We start from the raw sequence: 23,691 nt of genomic DNA on the forward strand, positions 1-23,691 counted from the left end.
CCCTACCCACTCCTCAAAATCTTTCTGCCTCCTCCTGGGTGACTGAAATTGACAGGTTTCAGAAGCCAGTCTATTACTGAGACCCAGGCAAGCCAGTTCTAACATCTGAAATAACCTGGTTTAGCTACTGTTTTATGGCCTATATACCAGAGACAAACCATTTTTCTACAAAAACAACCACATAACGCTTGCCCACCTAAGACTTGCTTCCTATGTTTAATAAGGGTGTCTTAACTTGGGTGACAAATGTTTTTGCTTTCATAAATGTTCAGGTGGCTTCTGTAGATCAGCACTTATTAAAACGTTTTTAAAGGAATTCTAATAAAAATCAATATGCACACAGATTCAGTTTTCCAATTCCTCCTGGACTTGTACAGTCCCATCCATCAGCAAGGCGTTCCAGGAGTCTTCAAGTTGCTCCAGAGCCTTGGGCTGGAAATAGATCCCGCACGGTCACCCTAGAGGGCGCACTGTTTACATCTTCTGCTAGTAACAAGAGCGCTCGCTCCCAGGCTCCATAAAAGGGGAGGAGGCGGATCAGTTTCCTTCTCTCATTGAGAAAGAAGAGGATTGGAAGACCGAGCGTATAAAGCCGCGCAGAGAGCGTGAAACAAAGCAGTCGGATCGGAATTGGACTTGAGGAGCGAGGTGTGGAGTCAGGCATAAAACTTGTTGGAGGGGAGTAACGAGCCTGCTCCTCCAGCTCTCCTCGTCTGCGCCGCGCTTCAGGGGTCCTCACCAGCCTTGCAATTTATTTTTATATCTACTTTTTATAGAAATAGAAATATATATATTTTTTCCTCTTAAGAGAAAATTCCTGTTCTAAGAGAAAATAAGACAAGATCAATGAAGGAGAGAAGAGCCAGTCAGAAATTATCCAGTAAATCTATCATGGATCCTAATCAGAACGTGAAATGCAAGATAGTAGTGGTGGGAGACAGTCAGTGTGGGAAAACCGCGCTGCTGCACGTCTTCGCCAAAGACTGCTTCCCCGAGGTGAGTGTGACTGGCCGGGGCTTCGAGAAGGGGGGCGGCCAGCGGTGTCCCCCGTCTCCAGGTGGGTTTCCCTTTGCTTTAACCCCTTTGCCCATTTTTCTTTTTTCAAGCTGTCGTCCTCACGCCTTACTATGTTCTCCCTGGCTAAACTGCCCGGAAAGAGAAAGTGGACAGGAAGCCTTTAGGGGTTGGGACGCGCCTGCACATCGTGCTGTTAGCTTCTGAAACTTGTCCGGACATGTGTGCAGAACCTGGCGCTGGGGGATTTGGGTTCTGTCTTGAAAAACCGGATAGGGAGAGTGGGGAGTCAGACAGGGGTTTAGGAAAAGGTCTGCAGGTTAGTGTGTGACCTGGTATGTGCCTTTTATTTTTATTTTTTTTTTTCAATTAAGGAGGCATCGTTTATTTCAAGATAACCTCTTTGCGCTCTTCTGTCCATTTTGTTTGTCCAGAATTACGTCCCTACAGTATTTGAGAATTACACGGCCAGTTTTGAAATCGACACACAAAGAATAGAGTTGAGCCTGTGGGACACTTCGGGTAAGAGTCGTCGGACCGCGTGGCTCTTGGGGCGGGTTTCCAGATGCTCCGGGGTGCGCAGTGGGTCTCGCTCCCGGCAGCTACGCACGGGCCGGCGCGCCACCAGCGCTGGATTCCCCTCGGCTAACTAGCCTTTTCCAAGGGATTCCCGGGGCCCCTGCTGGGTGATAATTTTGTCCCTTCTGGGTGAGGGCGGTGAGGAGAAAAGAGCGCTGTGTGACCGTAGGGTGACCCCGCAGTGGGAACCGCTCGTAGCAGCCCGCTGGCCCGAGAGCGGTTGGTTCGCAAAGATGTGCCTGAGTCGCCTCGCAGCTGCCAGGCGGCTTACTGTTGGGGTGATGCGTGCGCCGCCCCAGAACCACCTGGCTCCTGGCAGGCACCCATACACGATCTAACCTGGTTTTCTGGGAGGTAGGGATCACGGCGGGGGTGGTGGGAAGTGGGAGGTGAGAGAAAATCCCTGAAGCGACGCAGTTACGTTCTGATCCCGCTCTTGGGGAGGGGGAGTAAAGTGAGCGCAGGCGACCGCTGGGCTCTTTACGCCTACAGCGAGGAATGCGCAGCCTACGGTCGCCTGGTGCCGGGCCTTGTCTCCGCGCCGCCAGCCTCTGTACTGACCTGCAGATCCGAGCTCCCTTTGCGTTCGCCTCCCCCTCCCGCTGCTCCCCGTGATCACGCGGTCCCTCCGCTCTTGCCACTGCTAGTCCTCCCTGACCCCCATTGCACCACCCCTCCCCCCGCCAGCCTACGAGGCCGCGGGCCGCACTGTTCGCCTTTGACCTTCCTGTCCAAGTTGAATTATTGGCGTCTTGGTGAATTATTTTCAAGGGTCGGGTTCAAGACGGGGTTATCGCCTTCCCACGCGCCCACCTAGCTACCTGGAGTGGTGGTGGTGGAGAGGGCCGGGTATCGCACGGGAGGGGAGTAAGGGGAGGCTTCCACCGCGTGGATGTTAGACATTCCGGCTCGGCCTAACGTCGGAATCTGGGTCTGGGATCCAGGCTACTGCCGTTCCTTTGGGAGGTGCTCGAAAGAGTATCTGTTTCACGAAGGGTATTGCCTCAGGAGGAGGAGCCACCGCGAAGGCCGGGTCAAAGTCCCCCACGCTTCTGTCTGGGAGTTTAGCAGGGAGCAAGGCTGCCTCGGGTGAACCAAGCTAAATCCTGGTGAAGCTAGCGCTACAGTGCCAGCACACAGGTTTTGCAGTCAAGTGGGTGAAGCCTCAAGATCCGGGGCTACGCTCAGCTGGGAGAGTAGCCTCGTAGAGGTGCTTCGGGGCAGTGGGAGAACCCCACAATCTTAGACTTTAACCTCTGGAGCCCCGGAGGGACTCACGGGATTTGAGAGCACGAGGAGGGGACCAGACTGACAGGGTCGCCCGAGGCAGTCCCTGCACAAAGGCGAGCGGGAAGTCCTGCACGAGCGCCCCTCGTGGTCCATATCAGATGCTCTGAGTTCTGCAGTGAGAAGATCCGATTTTTATTCGCTAGAGAATCAGAGGAGCTGTGCCAAGGGCAGTAGAAACGGAACCTCACCGGAATTTGTGTTAGGGATTGCACATACATTCCCGCAGCTGTAGGGAAGGTGCTGATAGAATGCTAGTATTTTCTTACTTCAATAGTTCTATCTTCAGCATCGTTACAGAACCTGGTGCTTAATGGGACCTGATCCCCAGACATATCATGGTATTTGTTACACCTAGTGGGTAGCTGGTTTGGTACCAATGATTAGCACCAGTACTCCTCCCCACCCGTCAGCCCTGTTTATACCTAATGCATGATAAGAAATATTTAGGCATGGGGTCTGGTCTGTGAGTCTGATCCAGCCATTGATACAAAGCTGTGTTTAGATCTTAGCTACTGGTTACCAAGGATTTCTGTTTAAAAATCCCCTACCTCCCTGAGTGTCATTTTATTATCTGAAAAAAGAGGATAGAGAGCTAGATAATGTGCAGGATCTCTCCCAGCCATTTGCGTCTTGGCCTTAGTATACTGAACAAGCAAGTCTTTTTGTTTCCCAGGATGTTGGTTGGCTTGGGCTCTTAGCCCCAGTGGATCTGGCATCCCATGCTGGGATTTTCACCACCCACAAAGCAGCCACTGCTTCCTGGTGGATTTAGGAAGGAGATTCAGTCGGGTAGGGGAGGGGCATGGATGGGCCAGCAGGAATGCTGGGTTATATATCCCTTGTCTCAGGCTTCAAGAGTCACAGGACCACCAACGGAGATTTTCAATTAGGCACCCAAAGAGCTAAAATTGACTTTTTTTAAGGAGAAAAAAAAAGACTATTTTTCAAAGGTTAGAAAACAAAATGTGGGCATTTCATAGTAGGAGGCCATGCTTCATATGTGCAGATGAGTATCACTTCAGATATTTTCCAATATTTAAATCAAATTCTGTGGTTTGTAGTCTCTGTACACATGGCACCATGTCGCACACAGTAGTCATCTAATAAAATCTGTTGCATGAACAAGTGAATATGCATAGTTTCCAAGGAGATGAGTCTTCCTGACATTACCACTGAATTACCTGTGCACAAAGACTGGCAACTTTGTAAACATTGCCTTTTATCAAATTAAAGATAATCACCTGAAATGAAGTCTGTAGTGAGATAATCACTTGCATTTTTATTTGACGAAACAAACCTATGCATGCTTAACTAAAATATAAAGGTTTGAAAAGACAGTGATTAAGAAAATATCACTGCAAAATTATTCTGTAATGAAATCTTTGTTCGAATTGTGGCTTATACAAATGAAAAAAAAGCATAAAGAAATTAGTTAGAATCCCATTAGGTTGTTGTGTGAGGCACAAAATACTAGTTAATTAAACAGTTACCAAGCACTGCTTAAATTCTTAGACTGTTTCCACCAAAAATGGTTTTGTCATTCATGAACAAAACACATCTAAACAAGAACTGCTGCATCAGCAGCTAATCATCTCAAGTGTCTTAACATTGTTCCATTGCATCTCAACCTTTTCATAGCAAATTTCTAAACAGGATTATTTTTTGACAAATGTTTAACATTTTCTTTGCCCAATAAGACATTGGTTTAGTTCAGGTTGGGAAAATAATTGTATGTGCCTTATGTTACTTGATACATTTATTTTTTCCAACTGCTATCAATTTAATTCTGGGAGATAAGGCCTAAACCAGGTCTTCAAAGTCCTAAATGTCAAAAATTTTTTTTTCCTTTGTACAACTTTGAGTTGTACAAAGAGATTTATGTAGGAAAAATTAGATGTGCCTAACTTTGCTTATATAGGGCAAGAGATTGTATAAACTTTGTTCTTTGAATGGCATTCATATCCTGTTTAGCCTCCTAGCAGAGGGGCAAACGTTCAGGAAACAGGCAGTTCTTCCCTTCTCTGGCTTCTATACTTGGAGGGCTTCTCATAAGGGGTCTCGTTTTCCCCCAGCAGTCATGCAATGTGCATAGGCAAAGCTCTGTCAATTTGGGTGTAGGAAAGAACATCAAGTGAAAGTAGGCTATGTGGGGCCTCCTTGCACCAAGAGAAAAGATCATTCCCCACTTTTTAAGCCACGGTGCCTTAAAACAGCGCCTTCCATTCTCTCTAGCTCCCTTTTTTTCCCTGCACCTATTATGTGCAGGCCCTATGTTAGGCCTTAGAGATGCTGCGTTAATTAAAATAAGGCCCTAATCCAAGTGTGGCAGGGAGTGGGGATAAGGAAACACTCCCCACTTAGTGTAGCTCATATTCAACTTATGATGAGGTCCTTGCAGCCAAGTGCCCTGTTCCACCTGGTTACAGTGTATTTCCATTGTCAGGCATCCCTAGTGCTGATAGACTGTCCTCAGGTAGGAGGCAGATCCTCCCTCTCACCCCCAGTGCACAGGCCAGTTAAAGCAAACACAGTGGCACTTGGCCAGCTGGTTTCCTGAGGGCTGCTTAAAGTCACTCCAACCCCACTGAGAGTACACAAATTCTTTTAACTAGTGCCGCCATGAACCTTCTAAAAGGCAGGGGTGCTAAAGGGAGTCTTTGAATACAGATCCATAATTTCTTGATTTTAATGAGAAATATTCCCTTTTTATTGATAAGAAGAACACTTATTTATAATTGCAGAAATGCTCCAAATGATTTTCAAATTGACTCAGTGAGTTTCTGTATAACCATGGGTCAGGGCTTCAGCATTTTGAGGTGATTGAGTTGAGATCAAAGTAGTTCTAATATCATGTGCTTCAGAATCTGCCCCAGTTGCCAAGCATGGGAGCAATCTGTAGCACGGAGCCAAATGCCTACTAATAATAGAAGCTTAGTCATTTAAGGATCACTGTATCTTTTCCTTAAGTGATTTGATTGCAATATAATGTCAGCACGTGTGATAATCATTCATGCCAGTTTTTAACCAAGGCAAGTTAATACACATTTTATTTCAGGCATATTATTGGTTTTAAAATACTCAATTCAGCTGCTATAATTCCACCACAGTAACTATTCTATTGCCTCATGGACACTCTTTTGAATCTTGTCTTGATGTAAGCTTCTTCTAGGGCCTGTGTGCTAAAATTAGCACTTCCTATATTAGTTGTTGGCATTATTAACAAAGAATGTAGTATTGTTTACATTTTATACTTAAAGAAAAGGGGAGGAAATAAAAATCTTGATTATTCATGGCCTGACTGCTCTGTAAATATGTCTACCTGTATTGTTATATTTGTAGTTTACACATTAAAGAATGGTGTCTGTGCCAAACACTCCATTGAAATAATTCTTAAAGGGTGGAAATGTTTCAGCTGTGTTGGGAGATTAGTGTTAAAATTAATTCAGAAAAGCAGCTTCAAAGGAGATCACTAGTCCTTGTTTTGTGATTTAACATGTAAATTAGCACATCAAGGCAGGATATATAGAAAGGATTACAAAACCAGGAAGGTTTTTTTTGTTTTGTTTTGTTTGGTTTGGTTTTTTTTTTTTTTGGCATTCTGTGTGCTCCAAGCAAAAACCAGTGTTGTGGGAGCAGGTGTTGTGGGAGCAGGGAGGCAACAGTGCAAAGCTGAGCAGGAGCAGCTCTTGCCCTCAAGGTACTAACAGTCTCACCCTTGGTGCTCTGATACTTGTTTGGGGGGGGCGGTGAGTCCCCAGGCACAGCTGGTTTCACCTAGAAATGAAAAGATCCAAAGAACTGTTAGAGGCCACAGAGCCTGCCCAAGCCCCTGGCTTGTGAGTCACTGCTTATTGAAGCCCACCATAGTTCCTTCCTTATCTCTATAAGTGGACTCAGCTATTAAGAAGTCTTTATCATCCCTCCCACTTAGAAAGAGGCTTACATTGAATGATTTTCAAGAAAATCGAGATTCCAAAAGTTGAAGTCTAACTTAAATTAGTCTTGTTAGAGAAAGAAATACGACAAGAATTAACAAAAAAGCCAGACTCATGGGTGCTGGTGATGTGACTTACCAAGGGCAAAATTGCAGAAAACCAGTTTGATCATAAGGTAGTAGTGATCCCTAGGGGCTTAGAGTTTCAAAACCAGGTTCAGCTCTTTAGTGTCTACTTGAAAACCCTGTAACAGATATGGATTAAGGAAAATCAGATAGCTCTAAGTTAGGATGGTGATGTTTCAATAAGCAATATATTTACAATATTACATTTGGAGATTTAACTCTTATTGAAACCCTATTTAATGCTGGATTTTCTCTAACCTAGTTTCTTGCTAAGTTGCACATTTCAGTGAGACATTCATATTGGTCGTTCTGATGCCACCTGTAAAAACCAGATGTCTCCTCATGAATCCAGTTCTTTTGCATGTAGATATGACACCAGGGATCAACAGTTTCTCTACCCAGTTCATGGTACCTAGTAGGCCGTGCCAAGTCAGTTAGTTGTGCCTCAGCCATGATTTGATGCCCTATAAATGTCTTCTCAGTTGCTACATGTCAGCAGCGTTACTCAGAGACCACCTTGACAAAACAGATTCCCCCTGACATGGAATATAAGCTGCCTCAGAAGTTTGGCTGGGTGTTGTGCACATTGGTTTTGCAAAGGGAGCCCGGCGACATGGGATGTGGCCAGGCAACTCCACACGTGTGCCTCTTCTCCCAGGATGCCAGTGTTACATGGAGCACAGAATCTTTAATCTGTTACTGAAGGACAGTGCCATTTTTCAATTATCTGTATCTACTCTTATCGTTCAAATTCTGTGACCAGAGTTTCACTTTAAGTAGAATATTTGGATTCTTACATTTTTTAAGTATCTCAATAAGACCGGGAGTTTAAAGCTAATGCTGTGTGTACAGCCTCAAAATAGCAATCTTAATTCTACCTCATTGACTTTCCAACTATGTATCTGCATTGCCCCCAGAAATTGAAAATAATGATTGTGTTTTTAAAGCAACACAGAAGTGCCCCTCCCCCACTGAAGCTTTCATAAAATCTGTTTATAATTCCAGTTAATGGGAACATACAGAAGAAACAAAATACTCTTCCTAGGAACATGTGTTGCATGTTTGTAGGCATGGCATCTGGAGGGCACACTGCTTGAGAAAAGAGCTCGGGGTCTTATACTGGGCCCAGCACTAAAGACGGTTCTGCTCAAGTGTGATTCACGTGGTCGAGACCGAGGCTGGTCTGGAGCTCTCTGAGTAGAGGTGGCAGGAAGAAACGGATTCCAGTGATGACTGCACAGTTCAGTCTCATGTGTTAGCTGTTGCTTGGGGCAGATGTTTTCTTGGTGACCACTAAAAATACCAAAAGTTAATCTATTTCCTGTGCCAAAAATATGTAATATTTCTAATTTTATTGTTTTCATAAGGAATTTCTTAAGGGGGAAGGGGAAGTTTTTCAATTTAACGTTCAAGTAAAAAGTTATATTTATGAAATATTCAACTAGAAGAGTTTTCAGTTCTCAGACTTCTATACAGCGTCAGAGTGTTTGAACTGGTTTGGCAAAAGACTCTATAAAGCCTCCCATTTGGGCATGAATCTTGTCACATATACATCTAATGATGTACATATATGGTATGTTCTATCTTTGTGAAAGGATGACGTATACAGGCAGGTATGTGTCTGCAGAATTAGTTTCTGGGTGAGGCACTTTGTGACTGTTCTTGGGCTGGAAATACTGCTCTCGCCCCAAGTTGATGGGTAGACATGACTTTTCAAAAGCCTTTTAAAACTTTGCTGATGTTTGCCAAACTTGAGGAGCTCAGAGAACCAAAGCCGTACACTTACTCTAATCTACACCCAAGCAAGGAGGTGTTTTAGGGGCACTGGAAGTGCATATGTGGTATAGTTTTTTCTTAATACAAAGCTTTCCTGAAGTTTTTCCTTTATGGTCTGATAGGTTAATTAGAAAGGACTTTGGAATAGAGCTATGTGCTTAAACTTTCATGTAGCATAGTTAAGAAATGCTGTATCTGAGATTTCCACATGCATGAAGCCTATTCCACATGGCTGAGGAAGTTTTATTGGCAAAGGCTCAGTACCTACCTAGACTTACTGAATTTAGCTATAGTACGTTCTTGGATACGAAGTATGTACTGTGTCCTGCAGTTAGGGTTCAGTACTTCGCTGCATAGAAAAAAGTTCAGCACTCTTTCTGGTGTTGTGTTTAGTTCTACAGTTACCCTGGAAGATTTACACCTGCATCTTAAAAAATATATTTATAGAAGTTAATGTTTTGCTGTTTGGCTTAACAGACTGTTTTAAGACTTTTCTCGAGGGATATGGGAGTTAAGGGCAGGCATTGTTCTTAATTCACGAGCTTACTTTTGGCTCCTTGCTTTGGTGTCACTTCTGCCTCCCCCATTTTGCTTCTCACTTCACAGGGGCATTCCTGGAATTCCTCTTCACTTTTTCTTGGCTGGTGAGTTATACCACACATGCCTGTGATTATACCGTGCGCTCTCCAGCTTTGCTTTCCTTTGTGCAGTAGCTTGGGCTTTATAGAGGAGAATAGAGAAGAATTCAAAGTGCTTAAACGCAGAGTAAACAACTGTCAAGTTACACAGGATCTTTTTCTTTTCTCCTGAAGTTCCTGCTTAGCCATTGAATTGTTAGATTTTTTTTTCTTTTATAATTCTATGTAAGTTTTTTACCATGAAGGAAATAGAGACAACAGATTTTCTTTTCTTTTTTTTAATATTTTATTTATTTATTTTTAGAGAGGGAAGGGAGGGAGATAGAGAGAGAGAGAAACATCAATGTGCGGTTGCTGGGGGTTATGGCCTGCAACCCAGGAATGTACCCTGGCTGGGAATCGAACCTGAGACAACAGATTTTCTTACCCAAAAAGTTTTTAATTTACCCCATAAAAATGCAATGAATAAGTGGCTTTGTTATTTTAGTGACAAATTACTCTTGTAGTTCATGGTTAGACAAATTGTGCTTATAACTAATAAATGTGGGCATCAGTTTTATGACTACTTTTAGATACCACTGTTGATCTAAAAGTGTGCTGCTCATTAAAAGAAGTAATAGGACAGGATCATTCCGAATCATATCTTGTTAAAGCTTTTAAAAATTACCTCTTTACATCTATAAGCAATGTGGTTAATTTTTCATGAAACTTTCCATATATATGTATTTTTATTCAAAATATTAAACCACATAAAAACATCAACATAAACAAACCTCCAGAAGACTGTGGTGTAAGTTGAAAACTGTTTCCTTTTAAGTCGGGACAGTCTGTAAATTTTGCAGGTATTTGAGCGTGCTCACTAAGCACAGAAAGCAGACTGCTAGATTCTAGTCAGCAGGAATCTCCAGTCCTAACTGAGGGCGGAACACAAAGGCAGATCCCCTTTGTGGCTGGAGACACGTGGGGGAGGGAAACCCAGCATACAAAGGGCCAGAGAGGTGTTCTCGGCATCCATGGGGACTAAAATGATGAAACAATTTTCTTGGTAGTCCCAACTGTAATTACTCTATTTTAAAACCTTTGTAATTCTCCAGATGCTCTCCTAAATTTTGTATTTGGAAAAGATGATCTCCATTGTTATGCAGGGTAGTTGTGGATGTGAATTTATCAGTGGTACCTCATCTAGTCTCAAGTTCTGTTCTGAAGGAATGAGGCACCTGGAGATGTCTGTCCTTCCAAGTTCAGGTCTGATTAAGACTGCAGAGTGAGTGATTTCCAAGAAAGGACACCTCTGAAGCATAGTCAGGTTTATGACAGCCCTCATTGTTGGAAAGCACTGATTTTATGGGCTTGGGATCAGCTCATCTCCTGCTAACTTGGAACAGCAGAGGAAATCCTGGTGTGCATGGCTGGTGTTTGGATTTCCACTTTATGATCTGGAATTTTATGCCCTGTACTTGGAAAGAGATTCCCTCATGTCTAACTGTGTCAAAGTTAGACCTTGGACACAAACAGGACAGGTTGCAATTCAGAAAGTCGGAACTTCACAGAACAAATAATGGAAAATACTGGTATATCCACACAGAGCAATAAGCCATCTCATTTCTGATGCCTCTTAGTGTTAAAACTAGTGAATTATTTATGAGTTATTCTCTTAATCTCAGATTTCTTTAAGTGGCTGAAAAGCAGGAGCTACAGCTTGTCATTTTTAGAGACATCCTCCCTCTAATATGCCTTGATATTTTAAATGACTTGATTTAAAAAACAAACAGGCAAACTCTGAACCCTTTAAGCTTTTGGAAAATGTCTTTCAGTTGTCAGTCTACTTCACCAGGGTCCTGAGTCAAGATGTGGGTAGGGAGCTGGTGCAGCTCATGAAAAATTCTGGTTTAGATTGTTGGTACTTACTCATAGATTTTCTTCCTGATTTCTAGAACATTTCTTTCTCCCTTGAGTGGTAGGCACACCTGGCCTGATATTGTCATTGTTCATTTGTAAAATAGTGAGTGTAAAGGCCACCATGTTCCTGAGGTTCCCTCGTGAATGCTAGGGACCCAAAACATAGTATGAACAGTGGGTGATGCACCCCAGCTACAGTAACTTCTAGATTTCAAAAGCAGCCTCCTGAAAGATTTTGTTTTGATAGAAATGGAAAAGGTTATTTTAAAGGCTTCTTTAGTCTTTCTCTCCTCCTGACTTTGACTATCAAGGTTTTGATTTATCAGGAGACAACATGTCATGTGTTTCTGCTAGAAATGGAAGGCAATGTCAAAATGGAATGGGTTTTCAAAAAGACCTGGGTGGCTTAGATTTTCTTTCTCTACTCTGAAGTCAAATACATACATATGCATTTCCCCTAGTAAGATGATTTTCCTATTATGCCTGTGAAATGTCAGGATATCAACAATGATGTTAAAAAATAAATAGCATTGCCAAGCTGTATTTGATTTTATAGTCACACTATTTTATAATAATTGTCCTCATGTAATTGCCCATCCTTTGGGACTCCTAAAGGAAAAGAAGAAACATGCTAAATGACTAGAGGGTTCTGTGGTTAAATTATTTGTCTGGTAACTTAGACCTTTATGGTGCCCTGCATTTAACTCAGGCCAGGATCCTTGGATCATGCCTCATTGTCACTCTCAGAGATGAAACTGTGTAAAAAAGTAACATGATCCAGTCTGGCATTTATTACATGCTTTGGTTGTAACAGGAAGAGAGGCTATGCAGATTTTGAGGGTAAGTTTAAGTAAGCAAGCTCAAAGGTCAGTGGCTTATCCAAACTTGTCACTATGAGATAGGGTGGCACAGATGCATCCTACCGTGGGCTTTTTGTTTGTTTGTTTTGTTTTTCAGTAACCTACCTTTCATCCCTCCCACATCCACCCACATTTATGGTGCTGGCCACCATTCAGCTTTTTATGGCACTGACACAACTGTAACCATAGTTAATACCAACTGATCCTTTACCAAATGCCAGGCCCTGCTTGGGTTTGCTTAATCCCAGGTATGTTGTCTTCATTTATGAGTGAAGAATCAGTACAGGGTCCTACAGCAACCCTGACCCTCCTTCAGTGGTGGAGGGGCATTTGCACTCCAGGACGTCTGGCTCCAGCAGCCTCTGCACTTCACCCAGGTGCCTTGGGATTTACCCTGAACCATGCAGATTTCAGCTAAAGATCCCGTCACTTCCCTTTGAATTCACATCAGATACAAGGGAGGCTTCTTGCCTCTTCTGGCTGAGATGAACATGTTACTACTCGCTCCCCCCCTTTTTTCTTTTCATTCATTCCCAAGAATTAGAGGAGGTGGGAGTGTTGCCTCAAGGCACATTCAAGGGGTTTAACTCAAAAAGGCAGGGTTACTACATGATGGACAAGGAATTTTCATCTGAAAACCTGTGTATCTTTGTCTTTTCTCAGGTTCTCCTTATTACGACAACGTCCGGCCCCTCTCTTACCCAGACTCGGATGCCGTGCTGATTTGCTTTGACATCAGTAGACCAGAGACTCTGGACAGTGTCCTAAAAAAGGCAAGTGCTGGGGAGCAAGGACACAGTTCAGTACTGGCCTATTTATAAAACAGAAGCATGTGGTTGGCGGGGGAGCTCAAACACTCTCGTTAATACTCTGCTCTATATTTTGTAGTCAGAGCACTGAAAAAGGACACTTTTACACTATAACAGGGTTTCCATCTGTGTCACCAGTTTTGATGATGAACCTGCTTAAAATTTGATTTCATCTTAAGAAATAAAATACCCTTTTTAGGAGCCTCTCTGTTTATACTTTGGAAAGAAATTGTGCAGCTAAAAGTAATTCTGCTTCATGACTGTCAAGCATGTCTTCCTTGTTTCTTTCCTTCCTTCATTTACCCTGTAGATTGTCTTAGTTTATAGGTTTACATTGGACCTCATCTCAGATAGTGAAATGAATGCAACAGTAGCTGTCTTAATACAGAAGCTGTGTTTCAGTAATGGTATTATTTATTAGAAACAGAAATAGAACTAATAAGGGGTAAGGGTACGTTTCCAGACATTAGACAAGGTAACTTGTAATTAGGTAGATGTCAGATACTAATAAAAGCCATAGTGGTAAACATGTCCTTGATGATAATACATGCCAGGTTTCTGGAGGCCAAAGGACCTAAGGAGGCTCTGGACAGAAGCAAGGTGGGGAGGTCAGGAGAAAGGGGACCTGTTGCAGGAGGGTTGCAGGTACTGAGAAGGCTAGTGGGAGGAAGGAGCTCTCCTTGGCCTCTACCAGTCTAGGACTCCGCTCCGGCTAGGTGCAGAAAGCACATGCTTCACTGTGGATCAGCCTGTATTGGCCATTAGCTGTTTTGGTCCCGGCCTTGAATGCTGTGGGCTTTCAGAGCCAGATTCTTCTGTAGAGCACCCTCTCTTCTGCCAGCACCATGGCTTACACAGAGGATGTGACAGTGTCCTTATAAAATTTTGTGTTTTTATTAATTTGCATTTTCTTATCATGTTTTACTGCGTGTCTTTTGTGTCATAAAATTAGAGTTTGAGGGTGAATCATCACCCATCTCTTTACTAAATATGACACAGTTAGCTCAATGAAATATGAATTTGTTAAAATACCAAGGTTCTTTTTTACTTTTTAACTCCTTTCAATTTTGAGTAATGTGTGTCCATCACAACTAGTGCTAATGTTCATCAGATTCAGGCAGGAATACACCTTTTCTGTCTTCAATGCTTGTAAACAGTTGCTAGGCATTCAGAGGAGGCCAGTCATTACCCAGCTGAGGAACGACATAAAGACATAACAGCATGTCTAGTGCTTGTCTGTAGATAAAAGAGATTGCTTATTTACTGCATTTTTACTTGATGTAGCATCGGATGATGCATAATTTATGATGAAAAGCCTTGCTCCTGTTTTATTTTGTTTCCTCTTCTGAGACCAAATGAGTTAGTGAGTATGTTTTATATTCCTGTGAGGTTTAAAGCTCATGATAACTCCTGCTATGATTTGTCTCAATTAATTAAATCCTTTAGGTCCTTGAATATCAAAGTGGTTAGGCTGGCTTAAAGCAGGACATATCATATTCCTTTTTTTCAATTCACCTTATAGTTCTTAACTCCAGTACCATTCAGCACATGATGGATGTTCTTAAATAATTCTGGAAGGGAGAGAGAGGAAGAGGAAGGGAGGGAAGAATTGGTGGATAAGTTAGGCTCTTACAGGAAGTATACTGCTCCTTTCAATCCACTGGTGTACTTGAGACTAGAGTTCATTACCTACAGCACATCTGGTGATCTTCCAAATTACTCCTGCAGGATGTCCTTCTTAGCTAGTACTATATACATTACTTTATCACCCCCAGTCTTCTGTGAATTCTTATTTGGAAGGCATAGTTATGTTTTAATCGTCTTTGTAACCACCACGATATTTAGTGAAGTACTTAATACATATCTGTGTGTATGGGAGGGGAGAATCAGGAGGCATGGATTCCTGATCTCAGCCTCTCCAGCCCTTGCTCCCCAAGAGCCAGGGCTCTCCTGTGAATGCCCTGAACTCCCCATTCCCATCCTGGTGGTTATCTCAAGCTCGAGGAAGTGAAACCACAAAAAGACATCCATTTGCTCTTTAAAGGAACAAAAAAAAAGCAATCTCCTGCCAGCCATTTCTGGAGGTTCTAATAATTCTTGTGAAGTCACAAAACAGCTAACCAAATTGGATGAAATTGAAATATTTAACAACCTATATAACTTAGAACTAACTCAAGGGCATAGAAGTCCCAAAGAGATGGGACTTTGCATGCAGTGTCATGGTCTTTGCTGATTTAGCCACTTGAATGGAAGATTCTTAAAAGCAAAACATTCTGTTTATTATTAACTCTGTTTCCAGTCCTTGAAATCTGTACAGATTTCATCACATGGTAGCTGCTTGATCTTTCTTGGTGGGACTGGTGAATGCATGCATACATATGTTTGTGTTGGGTCCGTCTTATTCCCAGCTTTCCATGCTGGGAAGTGTCAGCTCAACACATATGAAGATATAATCACTCCTTTCAATATATAATTATACTTCAGGCACTTTTATCTTTCAGAGATATCCCAATAATTAAGAAATTACTGAAGCTACCTTATGACAACACCCATCAAGTCTCTTGCAGTAGGGATAGATACTGAGTCACAGAAAGAGAGAATAGATAATAATATACGTAAGCCTTCCTTATGGATCCACTTGAAAATGTAGTAAAACTTAATATCTACTTAGAAGATAAATGCAAGCTTGCTTCTTCATCTGAAGTGACACTTTCTTTTTTTTTTTTGACACTTTCTTTTGAATGTCCTTCATGAGCCCCATTTCCAGTGTCTGCCAGTGGAGAAATCGTTTTCCATTGTATGGATGTAAGCACTTTCTTAATGATTCATCTTTTTTCCCCCATAGTGGAAAGGTGAAATCCAGGAGTTTTGTCCCAACACCAAAATGCTCATGGTTGGCTGTAAGTCTGACCTGCGAACAGATGTCAGTACATTAGTGGAGCTCTCAAACCACAGACAGACACCAGTGTCCTACGACCAGGTATGTACTGTGCCAGTGTGCCAATGTGGATTTTAAAAAGAATGGCAGATATGGAACATCACTCATAATAAATAAAATAAGAAGTAGCAACTTTTCTTAAGGCTCAACCAATGGTCACGTCCAAGTGCAGGACCCTTTTCTAAGATGCAGAATGAGCACCATGTGTCCAGATCAGCATCAGCTGTAAACATAGATGAAAGGGGCTGGTGCTTTGGGGCCAGTGCTCTGAGCTCCTTCAGGGCTCCTTGTTGGATTAAAGTCAAGACTGCAAAGTGAGCACCAAAGTGGTCTGGGGCAAGGTTTGGCTGAAATTGTGATGCTTTTGATGCTGGACACTCTCAAAAACTTTTCCTTTTTTGTGGTGGTGGGCGGTTTACTGTACAAGGAATCATATGTATGTATGTGTAAATAAACAATCTTTTAAAATAGGAAGGCTCTGTCATTTCATAGGGCAATCAGGGGATGTTTAATAGCTGGTATAAACAGTAGATCAAACATATGCTACCTTGTATATTTCTGTAATTTCTACTGTATTTAAGGGAGAATGTGGTCAAAATCAGTAATACTCTTTAAGAGAAGTCATCTTATTTTACACTTAGCAACACAACAAAATACTAAAAGAAGAAAAGGCCTTTGCCAGTAAAATAGAACACTCCACAAAATTGTCTTTTAGAGTCTTCAGGCATTCCTCCTAAATTTAGAAAGGAGGAGAATTGGTTTTAGAATTTACTCTTAAAACTTATAAACAGATTTTAAAGAGAGTTCATGTTCAAAGAGCTAGAATTTTGTTTTAGCATTCATTATTTTAAATACTGCAATCTTTGTCTTGCATTTCTAATTAATGAAAATTTTGTTAATACACCATTTTGATGCACACATCCTTATTGTTCTGTACATTGGGTTGTATGATCCATACCTGTATAAGTGCTTACATACCTGTATATTGTGCTTACTAAAGTTATAGATCTCAAAACAGTAGTATTTTTCCCTCTATTTATTTTGGCCCTAAGACTTAATTATATACATCTCAAAATTGATTCTGTATCCCATCCCTTATTCCTGTTTTTTGGTATATCCTGTTACACTCAAGAGAAGAGAAATTGAAGTGTTGGAAGAGGCTAGGGGCTGAATTACCCCTGTGAGAGCCATGTGGAAAATGCATCATTTACATTCACCATCTTCAGCTGACTTTTTCTGATAGCAGAATTCTCAGGGTAATTCTGCCCTTTACTGTAACCTGGAAGATCAAAGTATCTAGTTACCCTTGGTTACAGTTGATCGTGAAGATGAATCACCTCCTTAGCTTCTGTTCTCCTTTAAATCACCTCTTACTGACTGATGATGGGGGGGCCTTCATTTATTGATGACCCAGTGACACTAGATCAGCCTTTAGCACCTCTGGGATGTCAAACATTATCTATAGAGGGATGAAATTGAGTATCGTAGGGCTGGGTCTTGACTGCAAATACTTATGCAATAACAAAGAAGGCAGTTCAAATTTAAAAACTAGTATTTTTCTTTGCAGAAACCCTTGAGACATTCAGTTAACATTAGAAACGTTTTTTTTTTTAAGATTTTACTTATTTATTTTTAGAGAGGGAAAGGAGGGAGGGAGGGAGAGGGAGAGAGAGAGAAACATCATTGTGCAGTTGCTGGGGGTTATGGCCTGTAACACAGGAATGTACCCTGGCTGGGAATCGAACCTGGGACACTTTGGTTCCCAGCCCGCGCTCAATCCACTGAGCTATGCCAGCCAGGGCTAGAAACGTTTTATGATGCATTATTCTTTTGTGGTATTAGTAGACACTCTATAACTTTCCCCAAAGACTTATTGCTGATTACAGTCTTTTCTTTTACTTCTCAGGGGGCAAATATGGCCAAACAGATTGGAGCAGCCACTTACATTGAATGCTCAGCATTACAGTCAGAAAACAGTGTCAGAGACATTTTTCATGTTGCCACCTTGGCATGTGTAAACAAAACAAATAAAAACGTTAAACGGAACAAATCGCAGAGGGCCACAAAGCGCATTTCACACATGCCCAGCAGACCTGAACTCTCGGCAGTTGCCACGGACTTACGAAAGGACAAGGCGAAGAGTTGCACTGTGATGTGAATCTCCTGTTATCTTCAATGAGGACAAAGAAATTTAGTGTAAAAAATCACCACCAACAAAACAAAAAGATGAAGTCTGAATGAAGTGCATAGCCAAAGTCACATATTCTGGAGGCTTGGGAGGCATTTGAAAGGATACTCATCTTTTTGGAATCCTGTCCTTAGGTTCAGCATGTAGGGAACAAGTGGTGAGAAGTGAATACGTTGAAGAGTTCTGAAGTGTGACTTGAGAAATACGCCAAAAAAGAGAGATTCAGATGGGCTAGAGGTAGATGAGGAGGAATGCGAGTACCTCCAAGAAGAAAAATCCCGCTCTGAATGGTGCTTGCGTTATTGTTTTCTTTGTTATAACCTATTCATGAATCTCTACTTTGATTTAATTTTTAAATGTTTTAATCTCCTTTACAAAAAGTATATATTAATATACCGTCCTCATTGGGGAACTGGCACTGTGACCTTAGCGTTTAGTTTTCTAGAGGATGTGATCTAATTTCCTTCTAGCTCATCATTAAAATGGAAATTGTATCGGGACCCATGGGATATCCAGAGGAAAAGTTTGTGAGGCTTTGAAATCTTGCCTTCCTGGAGATAGCTGAGCGAGATGGCTCTAAAGAAGGGCTTTTGCAGTCTTGCAAGATATGCAGACAAGCACTGCTACAAAGATTGAATAGATCAAATAGAAAAAAGTGTTGATTTTTATTCAGTCTGATGGTTTTGTTCATGGTTGTGATTGTCCTTAAAAAGTGGTAAATTGCTCAAGGTAATATTTTTGTGCGCTGTTTAGAAAAGAGTGTGATTTTTTTTTTTGCCATCGTTAATGAAAATGCAAAGTCAAATGAAAGGTGTCTTGGTTTGACGTCATAGAATGAGTGATCCAAGGAGGAAAAATGTAGGTACTATTTTCACCTGAAGAAATAATGAAGGAATAGTAGCAGAAAGCACAGTTTGTAAGTAAAGCTGTCTGGAATTGTTACCAAAAGTACAAAGCAAAAGGCCTATTATGTGGGGGATGAAGTTCCAAAGTTGGCAGCATCTGATGATCTGTTGGTTTAGTTCACTTTCTTTAAATGAACATGATAAGAGAAGGACCCTCTTGCCCAAGCTTTAGAGAATCCTTAGTGAAAAATTATGTAATACCCACCCTGACACTATACCAGCCACGTCAGGAGAGTGATTGCTAAACCTCACTTAACCAGATATCCTGCCGAGGCCCCTGTTCAATACTTGATCACTGTTGTTACATAAAATAATCAGCATTTAAAATAGTTTACAGATATTTTCAATCAGTTCCTTTTAAAGCTTCTTTCAGAGAAGAGACCAGATCTGACCTGTTGGTGCTTGTTGAAAACGAGCTTTTTTTCCCAATGATAAAGCTTCATTTTTGAAGTGTTGAAGCTGTTGCTCCCATTAAAGTGTGGCAGGAGAGGAGATTAAGGTAATTACCACATTTAGTTCTATGTCTTACAAGCACTTTGTTTTGTCTCTGCAAGAAAATACCATTCCAGCCATTTCCCACGAAATACAGGCATTTTACCAACAAAATATGCTTTGACTGATGCAGCATTATGCTTTGGGCAGTATTACAAAATAGCTGGCAAGTGCTTTCTGTATTTAAATATTGTAAAAAGAAAATAAGTTATAACTGTTATAAAGCAGAACTTCTGTTGCATTTTTTTTAATGTTGAAGTCAATTTGTATGTTTGGTCAATGTTTCTGCAGTATTTATTAAAACATACTTTTTTTTCCTTCAAATAAAAAAGTAACCATGTCTTTGTCTAAATGTGATCTGCCTTTTATTACGTACTTCCTGATTTGGCTGTTTAGTTTTGTTCCCTGACAGAGATGATTACAGAACCTGGCCTCACATTTCCAAACCTAAGTAGGCTTTGGAATTTTTTGATTCTTGGCAGTAGTAGCAGTGTCTTGGGGAAAGATAAATCTGCATATATAAAAGGTTTTCATGATATTTGAAATCACAAGGAGAAAATGGAGCGCAGACTAAGTGATTTAATCATATGTATGAAGAGCCATGGTACCACCTGGAATTAACTTGTAGAAAATGTGGAAATTCCTCGCACACTAGGAATGACATCTTGTAGTGCTGTCTCAGGTCACGGATTTAATTCTGATGTGAGGCTAGTTTGCATCTCTGCCCTGTGGGACCCCAAGCTTCAGTCTCTAACCCAGTCATCCACCTTGTAATTCTTGTTCACAGAAGCCGATGGTATAGATGACCCAGGACCCAGATATTGCAGCAATTAGGGGAAGGGGAAAAAAGCAAAACAAAAAGCCTTGTTTGTCATAGCAGCAACTCAGTAACAGGACAGCATAATGTAGGCTCCTGCAGTGACCTGAAAGGTGTAAAGGAAGCTTAGGACTGAGGCCAGCCTGGGTTACCCTTAACCCAGTTGGTTGTGTCTTTAGCTAAAACTCTTACACATAAATTTTACATAAATGTCCAAAGATACTCAGAGAGGGACTTCAAAACTCAGCAATTCTTTCTAAACAACTAAGCCACTTACCATAAAAACAGCACCATGTGGCTTTTTTTTTAATGCCTAGAAATGGTTGAGGTATAGTTGCTTGGAAGAATTCTCAAAAGCATAAACCAAAGGGAAAACCTGAGGATCCAGCATGAGTGAATGAATTAAAGATCATTGAACATTATGGGCTAGCCTCATAAAAAATTTTTAAAACAGAATTACCAAAAGTGTTGGTAACATTCTTGTCAGCAAGTAGTAAAAAATAAAACCAGCTGAGGTTCTGCTGACCTTGGCAGTATTTTATAGGTTGTACAGTAATATTCCCCTCTGATGAATTGTTCCTTTCCAGTAGCTTTAATTTGTTAAACCAAAAAGGAAAAAAACTTGCCTTCGGCCCTGGGCATGTGTGCCTTCCTTTTCTCTTCTGACTTTCTGCTTCAGCAAACATTTATTCTAGGCATTCTTCGAACATTCCTTTCTATTGATTAATGATCATGATTAATGCCTCTTTAAATACTAAAAGTTGATTTTCAAACTCTTGAGTTAAGACTTTAATTGTGTCTCTCTCACTTCTATTAATCTTTTCCAGGAATAGTTGCTTAGATGATTTTAGTCTTACAGGGAATGTGCCTTAAGTGCAAATTTAGAAATAACCCAGGGGATTATTTTTATTAGCAGGAATAAAAAAAAAAAATCACCTTATCCTCAAAGACTCCCGAAACTCTTAGCATTGCACATCTCTTTTTTGATGGAGTATTTTGACATTTGCATTCTTTTCTAAATCTCCCAGTTTTTATTTTGTCATTCTTCCTCTTACTATTATTTTTTTTTGTTCCTACTATGTGCTGGCCTTTTTCTAGGCTTGGCCCATGAGACAAAATCTCTGTTCCAGGGGGTTTAGGATCCAGTAGAGAAAAATGGTCGCAAACAACACAATGCTCCATATCCGGGCGGGATCTCCATGGACACCACTGAGTCACAGATACTGGGTTGGTGGCAACACTCCCATATGCAGTCAGGGACACCAGTGCAAAAGTTGCATACATTATAGCACATGTAGCTATAATGAAATGGCACAAAAGGAATTTTCAAGTGCGTCCTAATGGTTCATTTATGATGGTTGTGGAAGGAAGAGCAGTGCCAATGATGGTGGCCAATCAGCATTGTATTTATACAATAACTTTAGGTTTTTGTGGCTAATTAAAAGACCAATAGGGGAAAAGACTCCAGATCTGAGCTTGAATGACCCCCAATCTACTTGTTATGAAATGTTCCTGAATTGCTATAGTTTTCTATTCCCTGTGATATCTTCAATTGTTGAACATACTGGAAAAGTGAAAATGAAATATAATTTGAAATAAATAAAACTTAATTATAAAATGAAATTAAGTCAGGAGTTTACAAAAACTGGTATTTATATAGTACTTTGCGTAAATATGGAAAACTCATTATTTCTCTAACATTGAAAATATATATTTAATGGGAGTCTAAAAGATCTCTTAAAAAGTACTTAATAACAGTGAACTCTAAAGCTCCTTTTCTGTGCCCCTCTGGGAACACAGCACACAAATTCCAATGAACCCTAAATCTGAAAACGTGGCAAAGCCAATTTACTCTTTGGGATTTTTTTTCCAGATTTTCTTCTTTTGAAGGGAGTCATGAACACTGAGGTACTAATGGTGGGTTTCTATTTTAAAACAAACTTTAAAAAGTCATTCCACAATGAGAAATGAAAACTGGGTCAGTCTATGAGCAACCTCACTGCCAAAGTAATAGTTAACACTGAGATTGCACAAATTAGGGGCCAGACACAGTCCTAAATGGATTATACAACAACTCATACCCCATCACAAATATTTTCACAAAGTACCATCAACTTTTACTATTGGACAAATAAGGAGCTAGGCGTTTTCTTCCCAGTCACGTGGAAGAGTCAAGATTAAAACCAGACAATGCAGCCTAGCTCCGTAATCCCACCTCCTCTTCTCAACTCCATTTTAGAGACAAATACTTCACGTGTGCACTACAGTGTCCAGGTGCGTGAAAGCTGATGGCCATACACCCGCTTTCTGAGCAGAGTGTGGCTGCACCCACCCTGATGTCCCCAAGGCAGCACCCTTGCTGGGCCTCCCCATGGCTCCAGCCACTTCCTGATCCCACACTTCCCTGTCCCTCCTTTCCCTTCCTCCTTCACTGCCATGTTCACCCTGCTTCCTGGGTGGTGAGAGCCTTCTAAGGGGACAATGGGAGGCCCTGTCTTGGTCTGCTCAGGCTGTCAAAAGAACATACCACAGACAGGGTACTTAAATAACAGACATTTTTTTTCTCACGGTTCAGAAGACCGGCTCTCTGAAATTAAGGTGCCGGCTCATCAGGCTCCTAGTGAGAGCTCCCTTCCTTGATGATAGACAGCCACCTTCTCGCTGTGCTCACATGGCCTTTCCTGCCATGTGTGTGCAGGGAGAGAGAAACAAATCTTTTCCTCTCCTTAAAAGGCCACCAATCCTGAGCCCGCACATAGGATCTCAGTTAACCTTAATTAGCTCCTAAAAGCCTTATCTCCAGGCATGGTCACATTGGATATTAAGACTCCAACATAAGAATTTTGGGGGACACAGTTAAGGCTATAGCAGGGCCCATGGGTGGTTGACACGCATTGGCTTCCACAATCCAAGGCTTCTGGAACTGGATGAGAACCAAAATGCTTCACAGCCATAGTTCTATTATAAAATCTGTCAACCTCAGATAGACCCTGGAGGAGCCAGCATTAAAATCAGGAAACTGTAGAAGAGAAAAAGTTCTGGCAATCTGACCACTGGGCAACTATTCAGTTGTATCATATTCTTTTCTGAGTAAGACAGATACAAATAATAGTATATATGATAGTGAAAGATAATCAACTAGAGTAACTATATTCACCTGATTGCAGATCCCTTATTTTGAGGAAGTCAGAGGAGAAAGTTACTTTATTCTCTTTTAGTCTCCCAAGGGTGCAACCCTATAAAATTGCTGACTAAAGGTGTTGAAGATTAGCCAAAAGTTTCTTTGTTCCACAAGGGGCTGGCACAGTCCCAGGCCACAAGGCTGTATGGAGAAAACCTGACTCAATTCAAATAATGCAGTGGTTTCCATTTGACTGGTCATCATCAGGGTGATTTAACTAACTGTCAACAGAGCTGAGAGAAGTG

At 41.4% G+C, this 23,691-nt stretch overlaps 1 protein-coding gene across 1 annotated transcript; it reads left to right on the forward strand.

Annotated features, from left to right (window-relative positions):
• Positions 1-528: 528 nt before the first annotated feature.
• Positions 529-19,800, forward strand: RND3 (Rho family GTPase 3). The gene is made up of 5 exons (XM_028509056.2): positions 529-996; positions 1,449-1,536; positions 12,780-12,889; positions 15,771-15,905; positions 17,770-19,800. The coding sequence occupies exons 1-5, from the start codon at positions 847-849 to the stop codon at positions 18,019-18,021; spliced, it is 735 nt and encodes a 244-aa protein (XP_028364857.1). The 5' UTR covers positions 529-846; the 3' UTR covers positions 18,022-19,800.
• Positions 19,801-23,691: the final 3,891 nt, after the last annotated feature.

Source organism: Phyllostomus discolor, chromosome 4 (assembly GCF_004126475.2).
Source record: "Phyllostomus discolor isolate MPI-MPIP mPhyDis1 chromosome 4, mPhyDis1.pri.v3, whole genome shotgun sequence".
In the NCBI taxonomy this organism is placed as follows: Eukaryota; Metazoa; Chordata; class Mammalia; order Chiroptera; family Phyllostomidae; genus Phyllostomus; species Phyllostomus discolor.

What these genes read in the sequence shown, in the direction of transcription:
- RND3 (XM_028509056.2), top strand. Translation starts at nt 847, where the DNA reads ATGAAGGAGAGAAGAGCCAGTCAGAAATTATCCAGTAAATCTATCATG. An exon ending in CCAAAGACTGCTTCCCCGAG is followed by an intron (nt 997 to 1,448) that starts GTGAGTGTGACT and finishes TTGTTTGTCCAG; the next exon opens with AATTACGTCCCTACAGTATT. An exon ending in CACCAGTGTCCTACGACCAG is followed by an intron (nt 15,906 to 17,769) that starts GTATGTACTGTG and finishes TTTACTTCTCAG; the next exon opens with GGGGCAAATATGGCCAAACA.